Here is a 15,900-nt window from a genome sequence, read left to right on the forward strand (position 1 = left end):
CATCCATAACTTTTTCAATGATTAACAAAAAGTCTTAAAGCACTTGTTTATAAAACAAAGTAGGAACTAATAAAATAAATTCAGACTCTGATCTTTGTACTTACAACAAATTGTATTACATGAAATAACTGATATATGAGCTAGAAAAGTAGCTTTCACCAGAAAAGTATGAAATTTCAGGTACCAATGACCTTTTAAGAAACATGACTGTAACATTTCATGTGTAGTCTACCCCCTTGCCCCTAACACAGACAGGGTGAATAACTCTCACACACATTTCTGTCTTCTTCAAGATCTCTAGGCCCATAAATTATAATCTTCCTGCAATTTATCTCACAAAATGCTACTGCAGAAGTTAATCCCACAATATACATAAAACAATGAAACACGAAAGAGCCAAAACTATAAAGAAGAGTTTAAATCTGTAAAGGTATGGCCAAAATCAACATCTTCAAAGGGACAGGTGATAATTATTATTTTCAATAAAAATAATTTAGTACAGCACTTCTAAAACTAAGCATTAAAACTAATTAGAAATCATCCCAAACATATTATCTTAGGTCAAATTTAATTCACTGCCCTTAAGTCCCTAGCTGTAGGCAGTTAGCAGTATCTTACGGTCAGCCGAGTGGTTTTTCCACATTAGAAAGTCCCCATTTCTCTCAACACCTAATATATATATGAATTTATTTAAACTATCCTCAAAATAACATTCTTTTCAAACTGGACTCCTAGAATACAAACTCTAGATTATTACCTAGTTTTCAACATGAGACTGCATTTTATTTGCTATAATGTCCCAGAAGGAGGGAGAGTGTGAAGCTGAAAGGTATCAGAGAAAATAATGACTGAAAAATCCCCAAATCTGTCAAAACATATAAACTACAGATTTAAGAAGAGGAATAAAGCCCAAAGAAGGTAAACCCAAGAAATTTGTGCCATGGTTTATTCATCACAAACTTTTGAAAACTAACCACAAATATCTCAAAAGCAGCAAGAGAGAAACACCAGCTTAATTAACCAATGAGGGAACAATTCTAATGACAGTGGATTCTTGTCAGAAATCACAGAAACCAGAAGAAAATGGTACAATATTTGTCAAGTGCCAAAGAAAAGAATCGCCAACCCAGAATTCCATCTCCAGTGACAAAATCCTTCAGAGATGAGGGGTAAACAGAAACATTCTCAGATAAAGGAAAACCGGGATAGTAAGCGGCCAGAAGGCCTGCCCAAAAAAGATAGTTAAAGGAAGTTCTCTAAGCAGGAAAGACTCGTTAATAGAAGGAATCTTCGTTTATTAGGAAGGAAGAGCAACAGAAAGAGTAAAAATAAGAGTACAGCAGATTTTCTCTTGAGGTTTCTAAGTTATGCTTGATCGTTGAAGCAAAACTTATTTGTGTGATGTGATTCTCAAGGTATGGAAGGGAAAGGAGACAGCAACGACGATTAAAGGGAGGTGAGGGTTCTATTCATGACTCACACTGGAACGGAGACACCAGGAGACTGTGATGAGTCACTTGTGTACAGCTAACACCCGGAGCAACCCCTAAAACGCTGCATAGAGGGATCCGCTCCACAGCACTACAGATAATTCAGAAGAGACTGAGAAAGTATGTCCAAGAAACACGCATCAAGGCAGGAAAAAGACACAGATGAATGAAAAAGAGAGGAGTTAAAGAGAGAAAATCCCAGCAGACTAACAACCGCAGACTCCTCTATAGCATCTGCCTTCTTTTAGATGCTTTTTGGTGACTTCACATAGTTGCTTTCTGTATATTGCCCAGAATTTACCCTTGTCACCACTGAGCAAGTTGTTTTGAGAGGAGATTACTCAGCCATTGTTATAAGCAAGCAGTGTCTTGTTAATTAGTTTTACAAAAATGCTTTTTGTTTGTAACTAGGCTTAGGTTTTACTAAAGAAGTACTCTTTTAAGTCAATAGCATCAGTATTTGTTCTAACTTCTCAATTTGGAAAGTTGACATAAATTAATTTCATAAATTCTATTATTTGGGGGTAAAATAACTTCTGTTATTCTGAATAAAATTCCAATCTTCATTTTAGGTTTCATAGAGGAGAACAGAGAAAGGTATAGTGAAAAGTATGGAACCACACCCAAGGACAAGAAGGCAGTTACATCTTTTCTTGGTCACTGATGACACCTACTGGCTCATTTAATGGCAGCGGTAAGAACTGTGCAGAGTCTGGAAGTGAGGCGGGTCCCTGTAACACAAGTTCACTTATTTACTCCAGGTTCAGGTGAAAGAAAGGACGGCACTTTTCTCATGCCACCAGTTAGAAGTATACTCAGGGTAAGCAAACGAAACCCACAAACTCCTCCAGACCCGATGTGCTTTCAGTGTTCCCGACCTGACTGAATGTCACCACCACAGAGACCCCACTCTCCCTCCCCTGCCATATCCGATCCATCCTCACCAAATAGTGTTGGTTTTGCCTCTCTCATCTCTACCTCCACTTCCCTAGAGTCATCATCATCATCTCTCACACACCTACCATGCTCACTCAGTAAATCACACTCACGCTGACCCTGGGTGTGTGCCAGATGAAGAAAATGAGAGCAAGGTCAAGAACTTTGGTCAGCATTCCACACTTCGCAGCCAGTGGAGACAAGGTTAATCCCAGGCAGGCTGGCTCTGGTTTTGTTTTCCTGAAGGTGACACTTGCTGCCCATTCACCACCACACCGTGCCATAGCCCCCAAATGGTCTACTCATGTCCCTTCTGCCCTTCAAATCCAGCTGGAGAGGAGCCAGACATCTTACCAAAATATAAATACAAATACTATCACTTCTCCTAGTAATTCTCCTGTTTTAGCATAAAGACAAAACTCCTGCCCCACGGCCTACAATGTTTTACATGATACTCCTTCCTGCCCTCTCCCATTTCACCCCAGTCTGTACTTCCCCTCACTCTCCACTCAGGCACAGCGGGACACCCACTTCCCAAGTCCTTTCCCACTGCGACCTTCACCTGCGCTGCTCCTTCCGCCAGGTGCACGCTTCCCTTTCATTGTGCCTTGTTAAGGCCCGTTCACCCCTCAGATCTCAACTCAAGCACCATCTCCTCAGGGGAGCCCGGCCATTCATTTGGGAATTGTCTCAGTGCGATCAGCACAGCTTCAGCCAACATCCCACAGATTATATGCTTCATTTTCATGTTTTGCTCAGTTCAAAATCTCTTCTAATTTCCCTTAAAACTTCCTTTTAAACCTTTGATTATTTAGAATCATTTTGTTGTTTCATTTCCAAATATTTAAGAATTTTTCCAGTTATCTTTCTGTTCCTGATTTCTAATTTAATTTTATAGGATCAAAGACCACACACTGCACGACTTGAATCCTTTTAATTGTTCAGAGTCATCTCTCTTGCTGAATGTTCCATATGCACTTAAGAGATGTGTATTTCACTGTTTTAGGGTGCAGTGTTGTACAAGTGCCAGAGTCAGTTCATTGATGGTGTTATTTAGTACTTTCAAGTGCTTACTAAATTTCTGTCTGATTGTTGCATAGATTACTGAGAGAGAAGTGTTCAAGTTTCCAACTATAACTGTGGCTCTGCCCACTTCTCCTTTCAATTCGATCAATTTTACTTCACATATTTTGAAGCTCTTGATATTAGGTGAACATACATTTAAGGCCATAGCATCTTCTTGAATTGTCCTTTATCATGCACTGTAAATCTTTATTCCTTGTAATTGTCCTTGTTCTAAAGTCTACTTTGTCTGATATTAATATATTTTGAGTGGTACATCTTTTACCAACCTTCTACTTTTAGCCTGCCTATATTATCATATTTAAGGTAGGTTTCTTGCACATAGCCGATGTTGGATCTCTCTCACTGTGGTTTCACTTGTTTCCCTGATGAATATTATATGTTGAATATCTCTTAAATGCCTCTTGGTTTATCACATATTTTCTTTTTTTAAGTGATTTTGCCCTTTCATTTTTAATTATACTTTATTGATTATGCTTTTACAGTTGTCCTGAATTTTCCCCTTCTGCCCCCTCACCTGCACCCCCCACTCCCTCAGGTAACCCTTGTTCATGTACAGGGCATGAGTATAAGTTCTTTGGCTACTTCCTTTCCTATATTGTACTTAACATTCCCATCGATATCCTGTAATTACCTATTTGTACTTCTTAATTCCCTTACCTCTCACCCATTCTCTCACATCCACCCTCCCATCTCTTTATCTTTAAACTCTGGCATTTTAATTATGAGTCTTGGGATGGGACTCTTTGCATCCATCTTGTTTGGTACTCTCTGTGCTTCCTGGACTTGCATGTCTATTTCCTGAGTCAAATTAAGGACATTTTTCCCATTATTTTTCAAATAGACTGCCAATTTCTTGTTCTTTCTCTTCTCCTTTGGCACCCCTATGAAGCGGATGATAGATTGCTTAAAATCATCCCACATGCTGCTTACACCAGCCTCATTTTGTGGGGGACTCTGTTTTCTTCTTGTCATTCTGATTGGTTGTTTTTTGCTTCCTTATGTTCCAAATCATTGATTTGATTCTCGGCTTCATCTGTTCTAGTGTTGTTTCCCTGTAAATTGTTCTTTAGTTCAGTTAGTATATCCTTTGTTTCTGACTGGGTCTTTTTTATGCTATTGAAGTCTTCACTAAGTTCCTTGAGCATCCTTATAACCAGTGTTTTGAACTCTACATCTGATAGCTTGCTTGTCTCCATTTTGGTTAGCTCTTTTTCTGGAGTTTTGATCTGTTCTTCATTTGGGTCATGTTTCTTTGTATTCTTGTTTTGGCAGCCTCCCTGTGATTGTTTCTACGTATTAGGTAGAGCTGCTATGACTCCCTGTGTTGGTAGCATGGCCTAATGTTGTAGGTGTCCTATCGGGTCCAGTGGCACAGCCTCCCCTATCACCCAAGCTGGGTACTCAAGGTGTGCCCTTCATGTGGGCTGAGTATACTCTTTTCTTGTAGTTGAGCCTTGATTGCTGTTGGCAGATCAATGGGAAGAATTCATCTAGGCCAGTCAGCTGCAAGGATTGGCTGTGACCACTTACCACCAACCTCCCTCCTGCACAGAGGATCAGCTCTGCAGGGGCAGTGTAGTGGTGCTCCAACATGGTCTGTAGCTGTCCACTGGGTGTGCTGGCCCCTAGAGTTTATCAGATGGTGCGGGCTAAAATCAACTCCCACCTGTGTTTTCCCCAGGGCTACCCTGAGTTATAAGGCAATCTGAGATGGCTGCTACTGGTGCTGGGCTTAGAGATTTCCAGGCAAAGCCAAGCTGTGAATCTAGATTGCTAGTTCCAGGCCTGGGGCTCACAAGCCAGCTGCTCCTTATTTGAGAGGATTTAGGACATTGTAAAGCATGAGCCAAGACCATTCATATGGAAGAGCAGCTTGGGTGGGACCCATACGTTGGGTGGGACAAAGTCTCTAGGGATCTCCAAGACCAATCAAAAAGTGTTAGCCAGGTTGATAGAATCTGAGCCTTGGTACCAGTGTGCAGGCTCTGTGGGAGGAGGGCCCAGAAAAGGGACAATGGCCTCTGTTCACCTTGATACCAGGCACCTCAGCGCCTCCCAGTATGCCATTGGAGCCCCTCAAGTCACCACCCTGTTGCCAGAGCCCAGAAAGAGTGAGCATGAATAGGTGAGTCCATGTGTGGGTTCTTTTAAGAGTAACTGCTTGGGGCTCCAGAAGTTTCTTCCACCAACTCAATCCTTACTGCTTTTTGCAGCCTGAAGTTGTGGGGACTTATTTTCCTGGCACTGAAACCCTGGGCTGGGGGGCCTGGTGTGGAGCTGTGTCTCCTCACTCCCAATATATCCCTCTCAAATTTTTATCCACCACAAATGGGTGTTGTACCAGCCAGTTCCACATTTGCACCCCTCTTACCAGAGTGGATGGATGTGGTTTCTTTAATTCCATAGTTGTCAGACAGACTTCCATTCAACTTGATTTCTGTTGGTTCTGAGTGATGGTTATTTAATATCTTTGTTGTAATTTTGTTGTGGTTGTGCAGAGAAGTGAGCCATGTCTGCCTGTGCCGCCATCTTGACAGGAAGTCTGCTTTTGCCCTTTTACAAAACTGAGTTATAATTTTTATTTCTTGGACATCATTGACTTCTTCCTGATTTTAGGGGACAAGTGCTCAATATTTCACCATTAAGTATGATTATGCTAGTTTTAGTTTTCTCTTGTTGACCTTTACCAATTTAAGGACATTCTCTTTTGTTCTTAGTGTGTTGAGACTTTTTTTTATTCATGAATGGTCAAATACTTTTTCTACATTTATTGAGATAACCACACAGTTTTTCTTCTTCTTCTTTAGCTCTGTTAATATGGCAAATTACAATGATCTATTTTCAAAAGTTAAATGTTGGTTACACAAGTGTGTGCATTAGAATTCCTGGAATTCAAATCCAATATTCCCCAATTAATCATGATATTCAATCTGCTAATATTTTATTAAGGATTTTAGTTTCAATATTCACGAGGGATACCAGTCTTATAATTTTTTGTCTTGTAATATCTTGTCATATTTTGGCATCATGTTTTTCCTGACCTTATAAAGTGGGTGGGAAGCATTTCTTCCTCATGTTTGGAAGAATTTGTCTACTGTTCATATTAATTCTCATTAAATGTTTGGAGGAACACACCAGTGAAGCCATCTGGGCCTAGAGTTTTCTTCATTGGAAGGTTTGTAATTAAAGTTTCAATATTTTTAACAAAGGTTATTTAAATTTTATTTTTTATGTCAGCTTCAGTAAATTGTGGTTTTCAAGGGATTTTCATGGTGTCAAATTTATTGGCGTAAAGAGGTTTACAATATCCCCTCACTGTCCTTTTAATGTCTGCTGGATCTGGTGAGGTTCCATATCCAACAAATGATATTAATCATTTGTTTTCTTTCTCTCTCCCTTTTGAAAACGCCTTCATCAGTTTTACTAGGTAGACATCTCTCAATTGTACCAACCTCTTCAAAGAATGAACTTTTGCTTCCCTAATTTTCTCTTTTGTTCATTTTCTACCTTATTTTTCGGACCATAAGACACACCTAGGTTTCAGAGGAGGAAAATAGGGAAAAAATTTTGAAGTAAAAAATGTGGTAGAATATTTAGTAACATAAATAACATAACATTTCACCAATGTAAATATAAACAGAACTCAAGAGCAGCATTAACAACCATTATTCCTCCCAAATTTGGGGGGGGGGAAGTGCATCTTATAGTCCAAAAAATATGGTATTTCATTAATTTCTACTCTTACCTTTATTATTTTCTCCATTCTACTTTCTTCTGATTTAACTCACTCTTCCTTTTCTAGCCTCTTCATTTGGTAGCTTATATCACTAGTTTTAAATCTTTCTTTTTATCTAGTACTATATGCAATTAAAGCTATAAATTTCCATCTAAGCACTATTTAAGCTATTATTTCACAAGAAATCAATTCATTTTTTAGAAGTCATTCAAATTCTTTGGTACTGGGTATAAAATACTCTCTTAGGAATCAGGGAGGAGTCAAGTGGAGAAGGAAACAAGGAAACTTTGTGAGGATAATGTTCCACATCCTGACTGGGGTGTTGGCTATACAGGAATATAAATTTGTCAGAAATGCCACTCTGTGCACTGAAGACCTGAGCTCTGTAATAGTAGAAGACAGGCATCAGTACCTTTTGTGGGTAAAAATCTAAGGCTCAGAGTAGTTAACTATGATATACAAGTGAACATCACATTCCTAGCAATGGATAGAGCCAGAAGTTAAGCCTATGTCATCAGAACTCATGTGGTTTGTGCTTTACCATGTATTATTTTATATGTACATACACATACACACACGTTCATATATACACATATACATACAGAGAAAAAGACACAGAGGCAGACAGACCCTATGCAGTATGTTTCATACACAGCATTAACAAACTGTTTTCCATCCTGACATGAACCAACGTGTTCCTCAGCAAGCTCACCTTACTACCATCAAACAGACAGAGGCGCACGTGTCTGCTGAGAACCTGGATGCTCCCTCCAGGAACAGGAATCATTTTGCAGCTCCAGAGGGTCAGAATCAATGAAACACGGCTTGGTCTTGACCTAATCTGAGAGAAAAATTAGCTGTAAAATAGGTTTACCTTTGTGACTTATAAAACAAATTTATTTTCAAAGTATCTTTTATAAATACTTAAGAAAATGTACATAAAAGAAAAAGAATAAAAGAAAAAACTAAACATAAATATACACCCATAAGTGTCAACAGTATAATTAATTTAAGTCAAATTAAATTAATTTAAATTTAATTTTTCAGGTACACTTTTAGGTAAATTTTTCAGGTACATTTTAAATAAATATTTATATTTAAAATATTTGCATTTGGGGGTAAATGCATAAGAATTATGATTTTTAAAAAAAAACAGTCCATACAGTCAGATAAAAAGTGTGACCTGACCGGGGAATCACGTACTCCAGGTTCCGTCACACAGTCCCTCCTCCACAGTGTGCGTTAGAGTAGATGGTCACAGCAACATTCACAGTATCCAGCTCCTCCTTCCTTTGACTTCAAGCACTTATCTACATTGTCCCTTGGCTTCTCATACAAATGTTTTGACAGAGCGAATGTAAGAACGCACCAACCACTGGATGTGACTGTTCAGTTCTACCTCACAAGTCTAGTTCAGAATGTCAATAAATAAATTGGCATTTCTGTTTCTAATATCATAACACCTTCAATTTTTAAAAAGATTTTATTTATTTTATTTTTTAAAATATTTTATTTATTTACTTTTAGAGAAGGGGGAAGGGAGGGAGAAAGAGAGAGAGAGAAACGGCCCACAACCCAGACATGTGCCCTGACTGGGAATTGAACCCACTTCCTTTTGATTTGTAGGCCAGTGCTCAATCCACTGAGCCACACCAGCCAGGGTTACATTTATTTTTAGAGAAAGAGGAAAGAAGGGAGCAAGAAAGGGGAAAAAACATGGATGTGCAAGAGAAACATCAACTGGTTGCCTCTCACATATCCCCAACCAAGCACCTAGCCTGCAACCCAGGTATGTGTCCCAACTGGGAATCGAACAAGAGACCTTTTGGTCTCTGGCAATGCCCAACCCATTGACCCACACCAGTCACAGCAAACATCTTCAACTCTTGACATTCTGCTTTATGGTCATGGGTACTTCCTTTTAAATGGCTTATAAGATTAAAAATAAGACAAAAATTAAAAGCCTGTTACCTTTTCAGCTTAAGATATGAGAGATGAATAATCAGCTCTCTGGGTACAAGTTCATAAAATTAAATGCCATTTATTCTAGTACTAGCACACTAAACAGATCAAATACACCATCTTTGTTGACTTGCAACAAAAGACATTTAATACAAAAAGGTTCTAGGCAATGTTTAGCTTGAGAGGAAAAAGGGCACAGCAATTCTAATTCTGTACATACCTTCAATACAAAACCTGACCACACTGGGTCCTTTTATTCTTCCCCTGAAGTTCTGGGGGAGAAGGGAAGAAAAAGTGGAAGGTAAACAGGAAAGGGCATGATGTGTACCAATGCAGTGCAGATCTGCTAAAAAGTCTGAATGTAGACTTAAATATCAAGAGTATTTCCTACTTCAAATAGTGGGAATACAGCAATCCTTTACTCCAAGCTGTCCCCAAAAAGTATATTCAGAAAGTATTCATTCCTACATAATTAAAATAATATTATTTCTACTACTACTACTAATGATGATGATACTGGCTAATATTTTCTGAGTTATTATCGTGAGCCAAGCACTGTTATCTGCTCTTCACACATATAATTCTCACAATAACACGATGTGGGAAGTAGTAATATAATTCGCTTTTCACAGATGAAGAAATTGAGACAAATACAGATTCTGATAAGTACAGTTTCCTTTGTAACAATGGGAGAAGAGAGCAGTGGAGAAGAGGAACAAAGTCACAAACCCAAGTTTTGTCTTATTGATGAAACTATCACTGAGTATTTCAAAATCACAAACAGAAACCATTATTTCTTTGTTTTCCATAATGCATTAATCAATTTATATGCATTATAGGTCCTTATACCAATTAGGTATACTTGCAATCATGACACAATCTGGAAAAGTTATAACTAGAGGGCACTTCCGACCAAGATGGAGGAATAGGGAGACACACTTTGCCTCCTTGCACAGCCAAAAGAAAGACAACAACAAGCCCTGGCTGGCGTAGCTCTGTGGATTGAGCGCGGGCCTGCGAACCAGACGATCGCGGTTCGATTCCCAGTCAGGGCACATGCCTGGGTTGCAGGCCCGTTCCTTGCAGGCTAACTACCAGCAGGGGACGCACAAAAGGCAACCATACATTGATGTTTCTTTCCCTCTCTCCTTCCCCTCTATAAATAAACAAATAAATAAATAAAATCTTAAAAAAAAAAAAAAAGAAAGACAACAACAAACTTAAAAACAAAAAATAATGAGAACTGCCAGAAAACCAAACTGTATGAAAGTCCAACAACCAAGGAGTCAAAGAAGAAACATTCATCCAGACAGGTAGGAGGGGTGGAGAGGACTTGCAGTGGGCAAAGCGGCAGCTGGCAGACTGGGCAGTGCCACATTTGTGTGCGTATAAACTGGAAGGAACAACTGGGGAGTGAGACAGACTGCACAACCCACAGTTCCAGAAAAATAAAGCCTCAAAACCTCTGACTCTAAAAACCTGTGCAGGTTGCAGCAGTGGGAGAAAATCCCAGCCTCGCAGGAGAGTTCATTGGAGAGACCCACAGGGACCTAGAACGTACACAAGCCCACCCAAAAGGAATCAGCACCAGAAAGGCCCAATTTGCTTGTGGGTTGTGGGAGAAGTGATTGAAAGCCAGTGATTGCTGAGCAAGTAACATTGTTCCCTCTTTGACCCAACCCCCACATACAGGACCACAACACAGCAAAGTGAATTGCCCTGCCCTGGTGAATACGTAAGGCTCCGCCACTTACTACATGAAAGGCACCAAGATTTGGGCCATATTTTTCTATATGGCCCAAATGAAAGAGAAGATCAAAGCTCCAAAAACAGACCTAAGCAATGAAGATAGCCATCCTATCATCAGATGCAGAGTTCAAAACACTAGTAATCAGGATGCTCACAGAAATGGTTGAGTATGGTTGCAAAATAGAGGAAAAAGTGAAGGCTATGAAAAGTAAAATAAAGGAAACTCTACAGAGAATCAGCAATAACAGGAAGGAAACTGGGACTCAAATCAATGATTTGGACCAGAAGGAAGAAATAAACATTCGACCAGAACAGAATGAAGAAACAAGAATTCAAAAAAATGAGGAGAGGATTAGGAACCTCCAGGACAACTTTAAGCACTCTAACATCTGAATCATAGGGGTACCAGAAGAAGAACAAAAGTAACAAATTGAAAAATTATTTGAAAAAATAATGAAGAAGAACCTCCCCAATCTGGGAAAAGAAAGAGATTTCTAGGAAACCCAGGAAGCTCAAAGAGTCCCAAAGAAATTGGACCCAAGAAGGAACACACCAAGGCACATCATCATTAAGTTATCCAAGATTAAAGATAAAAAGAATGTAATTTTAACTCCTTAACAGTTAAGGAGTAGTTACATTTATACAGTCCTAAAATTATTTCGGCCCTTTGAAGGCAACAGTGAGGCTGATGTGGCCCCCAGTGAAAATGAGTTTGACACCCCTGCCCTATTATATGAAATGTTAACGGGATTTATCAAAGAAAAAGAAGATGATCAAAACTACAAACAGTAAAATGACAACAAGTACGCAACTATCAACAACTGAACCTAAAAAAACAAAAAAACAAAAACAAAAACAAAAACAAACTAAGCAAACAACTAGAACAGGAACAGAATCACAAAAATAGAGATCACATGGAGGGTTATCAATGGGGAGGGGAAGGAGGAGGGGAATGAATGGGGGAAAAGGTACAGGGAATAAGAAGCATAAATGGTAGGTAGAAAATAGGGGGAGATTAAGAATAGTGTGGGAAATGGAGAAGCCAAAGAACTTATATATATAACCCATAGAGATGAACTAAGGTGGGGGAATGCTGGTGAGAAGGGGTTGCATGGCAGAGGGAAATAAAGGGGAGAAATAAAATGGGACAACTGTAATAGCATAATCAATAAAATATATATTTTTTAAAAAGTTGTAACTTAGTTCTGGTACTTACTGTGCCTGTCTTAGCATCCCACATGAGATCCTTGAAGGCCAGCTGTGAAGGAGTGAGCTCTGGCTGTAAGAAGTAACGTGCTTGAAATTGATTCCCTGTAAAAATAATTTTCCTTTACTTTCTTACAAAAAAGGGGGGGTAATAAAACTGAAAACCAAAAATCCATGATGTTATGCTATAAACTTAGGAAATCGAAATCTAAAAAGCTGGATGCTTCCTGGGAATAGACTTCCTAAGACAGAGGCACCAACAGAGATTTACACACAAAAACAAGACAGGAAACACAAAGATAGAAGCACATAAGAGCTGATCTCCAAGCAGCTTTAAGAAAGATCCAAAAGCGCCCAGGCTGGTGTGCTCAGTGGATTGAGCCTGAGCTGTGAACCAAAGGGTTGCCAGTTCAATTCCCAGTAGGGGCACATACCTCTGTTGTGGGCCTGGTCCCCTGTGGGGGCCACATTAAAGTCAACCACACATTGATGTTTCTCTCCCTCTCTTTTTCCCTCCTTTCCCCCTCCCTAAAAAATAAATAAATAAAACCTTTAAATTTTTTTTAAAAAAAGAAAGACCCAAAAGGCTCTTAGGTCAATAACATGGCCTGTGATAAAGATGATCCATTCAAATATTTTTGTAAAATGCAGAAAATCCGTAAACACATTTTAGAAACTAAGAAAATTATATAATTACTAATTTCACTTAACAGAAACCATTTTTATATTGTTCTCCCATACTTTAGTCATGAAGAATACTTATTAATAAATCATATATTCATTTGCAAAATCATCTCTGAGTTCCAACTCTGTGCCAGGTACTACCCCAGGACTCCACAGTACAAACATGATCTGAAAAATAAAGCCCTGACCTCCTTCATTTATGATTGAGTGGGGGATATCATTTAAAAAATAAGTAGACAGGAGGATAAGTAAGATAATCATAAGCTGACTTAGACCCACAAAGGGTGCTCAGGTGGACAGGAATAGAGGGAACCTACATTACTCAAGGAAAATGTCTATAGGTAGGTGGAATTAACCGAGACCCAAAGGAAGAGGAGGAGCAGGCTTTCAAGGGAGCTGAGAAGAGCTTCCCAGCAGAGGCACCTCAAAGCAGCCTTTCCACAGATAACGTCACAACTCAGGGCATCAGAGCAGCTTCCCACATCATCACTCTTCTTTAAAACAGGTTTATGGACAAATGTTGCCAAGTACTGGAAAGTCCAAGAACAAGTAAGAAAACAGAAAAAAAACGAATGGAGGTAAGTCTTTGGAAAAGGGAAAGGGAACCTTCACCTAGAAATGGACGGGGCTGGAGAGGCTGGTTCTTCCGAGGTAGGAGGAATTAGGCATGTCAGTACCACTAATGAGGGAAGAAACAGTGGGTGCAGGGACAAGCTGAAGATACAAGAAAAAGATGGCAAGTAAGAGCCAAGTCTTTGAAATAAAGAAAAGGGGCTGGAGCCAAAAGCACAGGAAGACAGGCCGGCCTCTGACAGGATCAGGGATCCTTCCTCCACTCTCATAGGAAAGATGAGGAAAAGATGAGCAGCAATGAGATGTAAGGTTCAACATCTTTTTGAACAACTTATTGTGTCTAAAACAAAGAAACCAGATGTAAAGATTGACTGTTTAACTAAAGGTCTGTGGTGACTGCAAACACCTGTTACCTTCCTCCAGAAGCTGGAAGAGCGTGGAAGGCCTGAACCCGGCAGGAATGGCTCCCATCGTTGTCAACACATCAACAGTGTTGATCTGCTGAACATGCTAAAAACAAATTGATTTGCTGTTTTCATTCATGTTTCCCTCACCTATTGTCTTTACCACTATAGCAACTGCAACCCAAAAAGTAAAACACAAATGTACAGATGTTAGTGGACTAACACAGCAAGTTAACCCCAAATTCCTAAGTGGAGGCCATCACTGAATCCTGGCATCTCCCAAGGACCTAAGACCCAAGCCATGCCCAGTGGGCAGAGCTCTGTGCTCCTGCACATCCCTCATCAAATGTCCCTCCTCCTGTCCTAAGCCACAGTGTACTGTCATGTAACAGATGAGTTTATATCATGAATTGATATGCACTGACGATTTAATGGATTTTTGTATACATGTTATGTGTGTGTATGTGTGTGTATACATACACACACACATACAGGTCTGTCCAGAAAAAGTCCAGACATTGTTAATATAACAAGAAAGGTTTGCATGATGTCAATGTAACCTGGCAGGTAAGGACAGTGGACTGGAATGCACATGTGTAAACACACATGAATAATGACAACTTCACTGTGCTAGTCAGTGGGGATGGTAGATGCCACTGAGCATGTGTACTGTGTGGCCCTCATATTCAAAATGACTGAGCGATTAGAGCAAGAAATTTTGTGTTAAGCTTGAAGATTCCTCTGTGGAAACTATTCAGGTGATTCAGAAGGCTGCAGCTATGTGCAACTGGTGATTAACAGCTTTATCATGACAATGCGCCAGCTCACACATCATGTCTTGTGTGGGGTTTTTTTGGCGAAACACCAAATCACCAAGACCCTTTACAGCCCAGATCTGGCACCTTGCCAACTATTGCCTTTTTCCAAAATTAAAATCACCTCTGAAAGGGAAGAGACTTCAGACATTGCTGAGATTCAGGAAAATATGATGGGGCATCTGATGGCAATTGGAAGAACTGTGTGAGGTCCCAAGGTACCTACTTTGAAGGGGACTTGGGCATCACTGTCCTGTGTATAATGTTTCATATATACATTCTGGTATATATACATACACACATACCACACACACATACACACACACACACACACACATAAGCCCCAGGATAAAAAGTCAGGAAAACAGTTACCAAACTGTTAATGGTGGTTACTTATGCAGGGAGTAAATTTCATGTTGTTACATAATTTTTTAAATGTTAGGATTATGAATAATTTCTTACTTTTTTGAGATTTCTGGAATTTTTCATATTAACTAAAATTTAACAGCAGTGTTTACACAAAAGACAGAAAATTCAGGTAGAATCAGTGAGAGATATTACCAAGCCCTCAAATCTACTCTTCTTAGAGAAAAGCCCTTGATGGGAAATGCTACTTGGAGCACAGGCTTACTAAGCCAGAAATGCATGTTTTGTGCCCTGGACATTCTGTGCACTGTACCCTGTTTAAGATTCAATGCTATCTCCCAAAGTCCCTATCTGGTTTTGAATCTGAACTCTAGCAGAACTCTTAGGTAACAAAGTAAGACATCATGGACAAGAGAGGAGATACCAACCTCCGAGAGAGCTTTTCGAACAGTACTCCACTGAGAATCAGTTCTGGGAGACAAAACGGCAAGGTGAGTGCACAGACAGGTTACGCTTATTCACCTACTTACAGAACTTCATTAATCAAAGAACAAAGTACATAAACATCAGTAAGTTTCAAAAACTTAACAGTATCCAGATGAAACCAAGACAGAACCATCACAAAATTAAAGCAGTGATGATCTTTAAGCAAATAGTTATATGAAAAGCACTGTCCACAAACTGCAAGTTGTCTCCACTGCAAAAAATTCTTGAATTATTTACAATGGTAAAAATAAAGTTCCCTAAACCTTTTATTTATTTGACTTTGATATTCCCTCGGGCCTTTGTACCTTTGTTTAACTTGTGTTCCTTCTGCTGTCTCATCCCTCAAAGCCACATCCCCGTCACTGCCTTCTTCACTTGATTCTGGGCCTTCTTTATGACAGGGCTGA

At 39.5% G+C, this 15,900-nt stretch overlaps 1 protein-coding gene across 5 annotated transcripts in view; it reads right to left on the reverse strand.

The window, feature by feature from the left end:
* The window catches only part of NPHP1 (nephrocystin 1), an 82,786-nt gene that overhangs the window by 36,418 nt on the left and 30,468 nt on the right, over positions 1-15,900 (reverse strand). For 4 of the 5 annotated variants that reach the window (XM_037054994.1, XM_037054993.1, XM_037054997.1 and 1 more), the window contains 5 exons: positions 15,799-15,896; positions 15,436-15,478; positions 13,836-13,932; positions 12,176-12,270; positions 7,961-8,089 (listed from right to left, as the gene is read on the reverse strand). In XM_037054994.1, coding sequence (XP_036910889.1) covers positions 7,961-8,089; positions 12,176-12,270; positions 13,836-13,932; positions 15,436-15,478; positions 15,799-15,896 — 462 coding nt within the window. The remainder of the gene's footprint in view (positions 1-7,960; positions 8,090-12,175; positions 12,271-13,835; positions 13,933-15,435; positions 15,479-15,798; positions 15,897-15,900) is intronic. The other variant, XM_037054996.1, reaches the window with a different exon arrangement.

Source organism: Sturnira hondurensis, unplaced genomic scaffold (assembly GCF_014824575.4).
Source record: "Sturnira hondurensis isolate 20B ecotype Veracruz unplaced genomic scaffold, ASM1482457v3 Scaffold0008480, whole genome shotgun sequence".
In the NCBI taxonomy this organism is placed as follows: Eukaryota; Metazoa; Chordata; class Mammalia; order Chiroptera; family Phyllostomidae; genus Sturnira; species Sturnira hondurensis.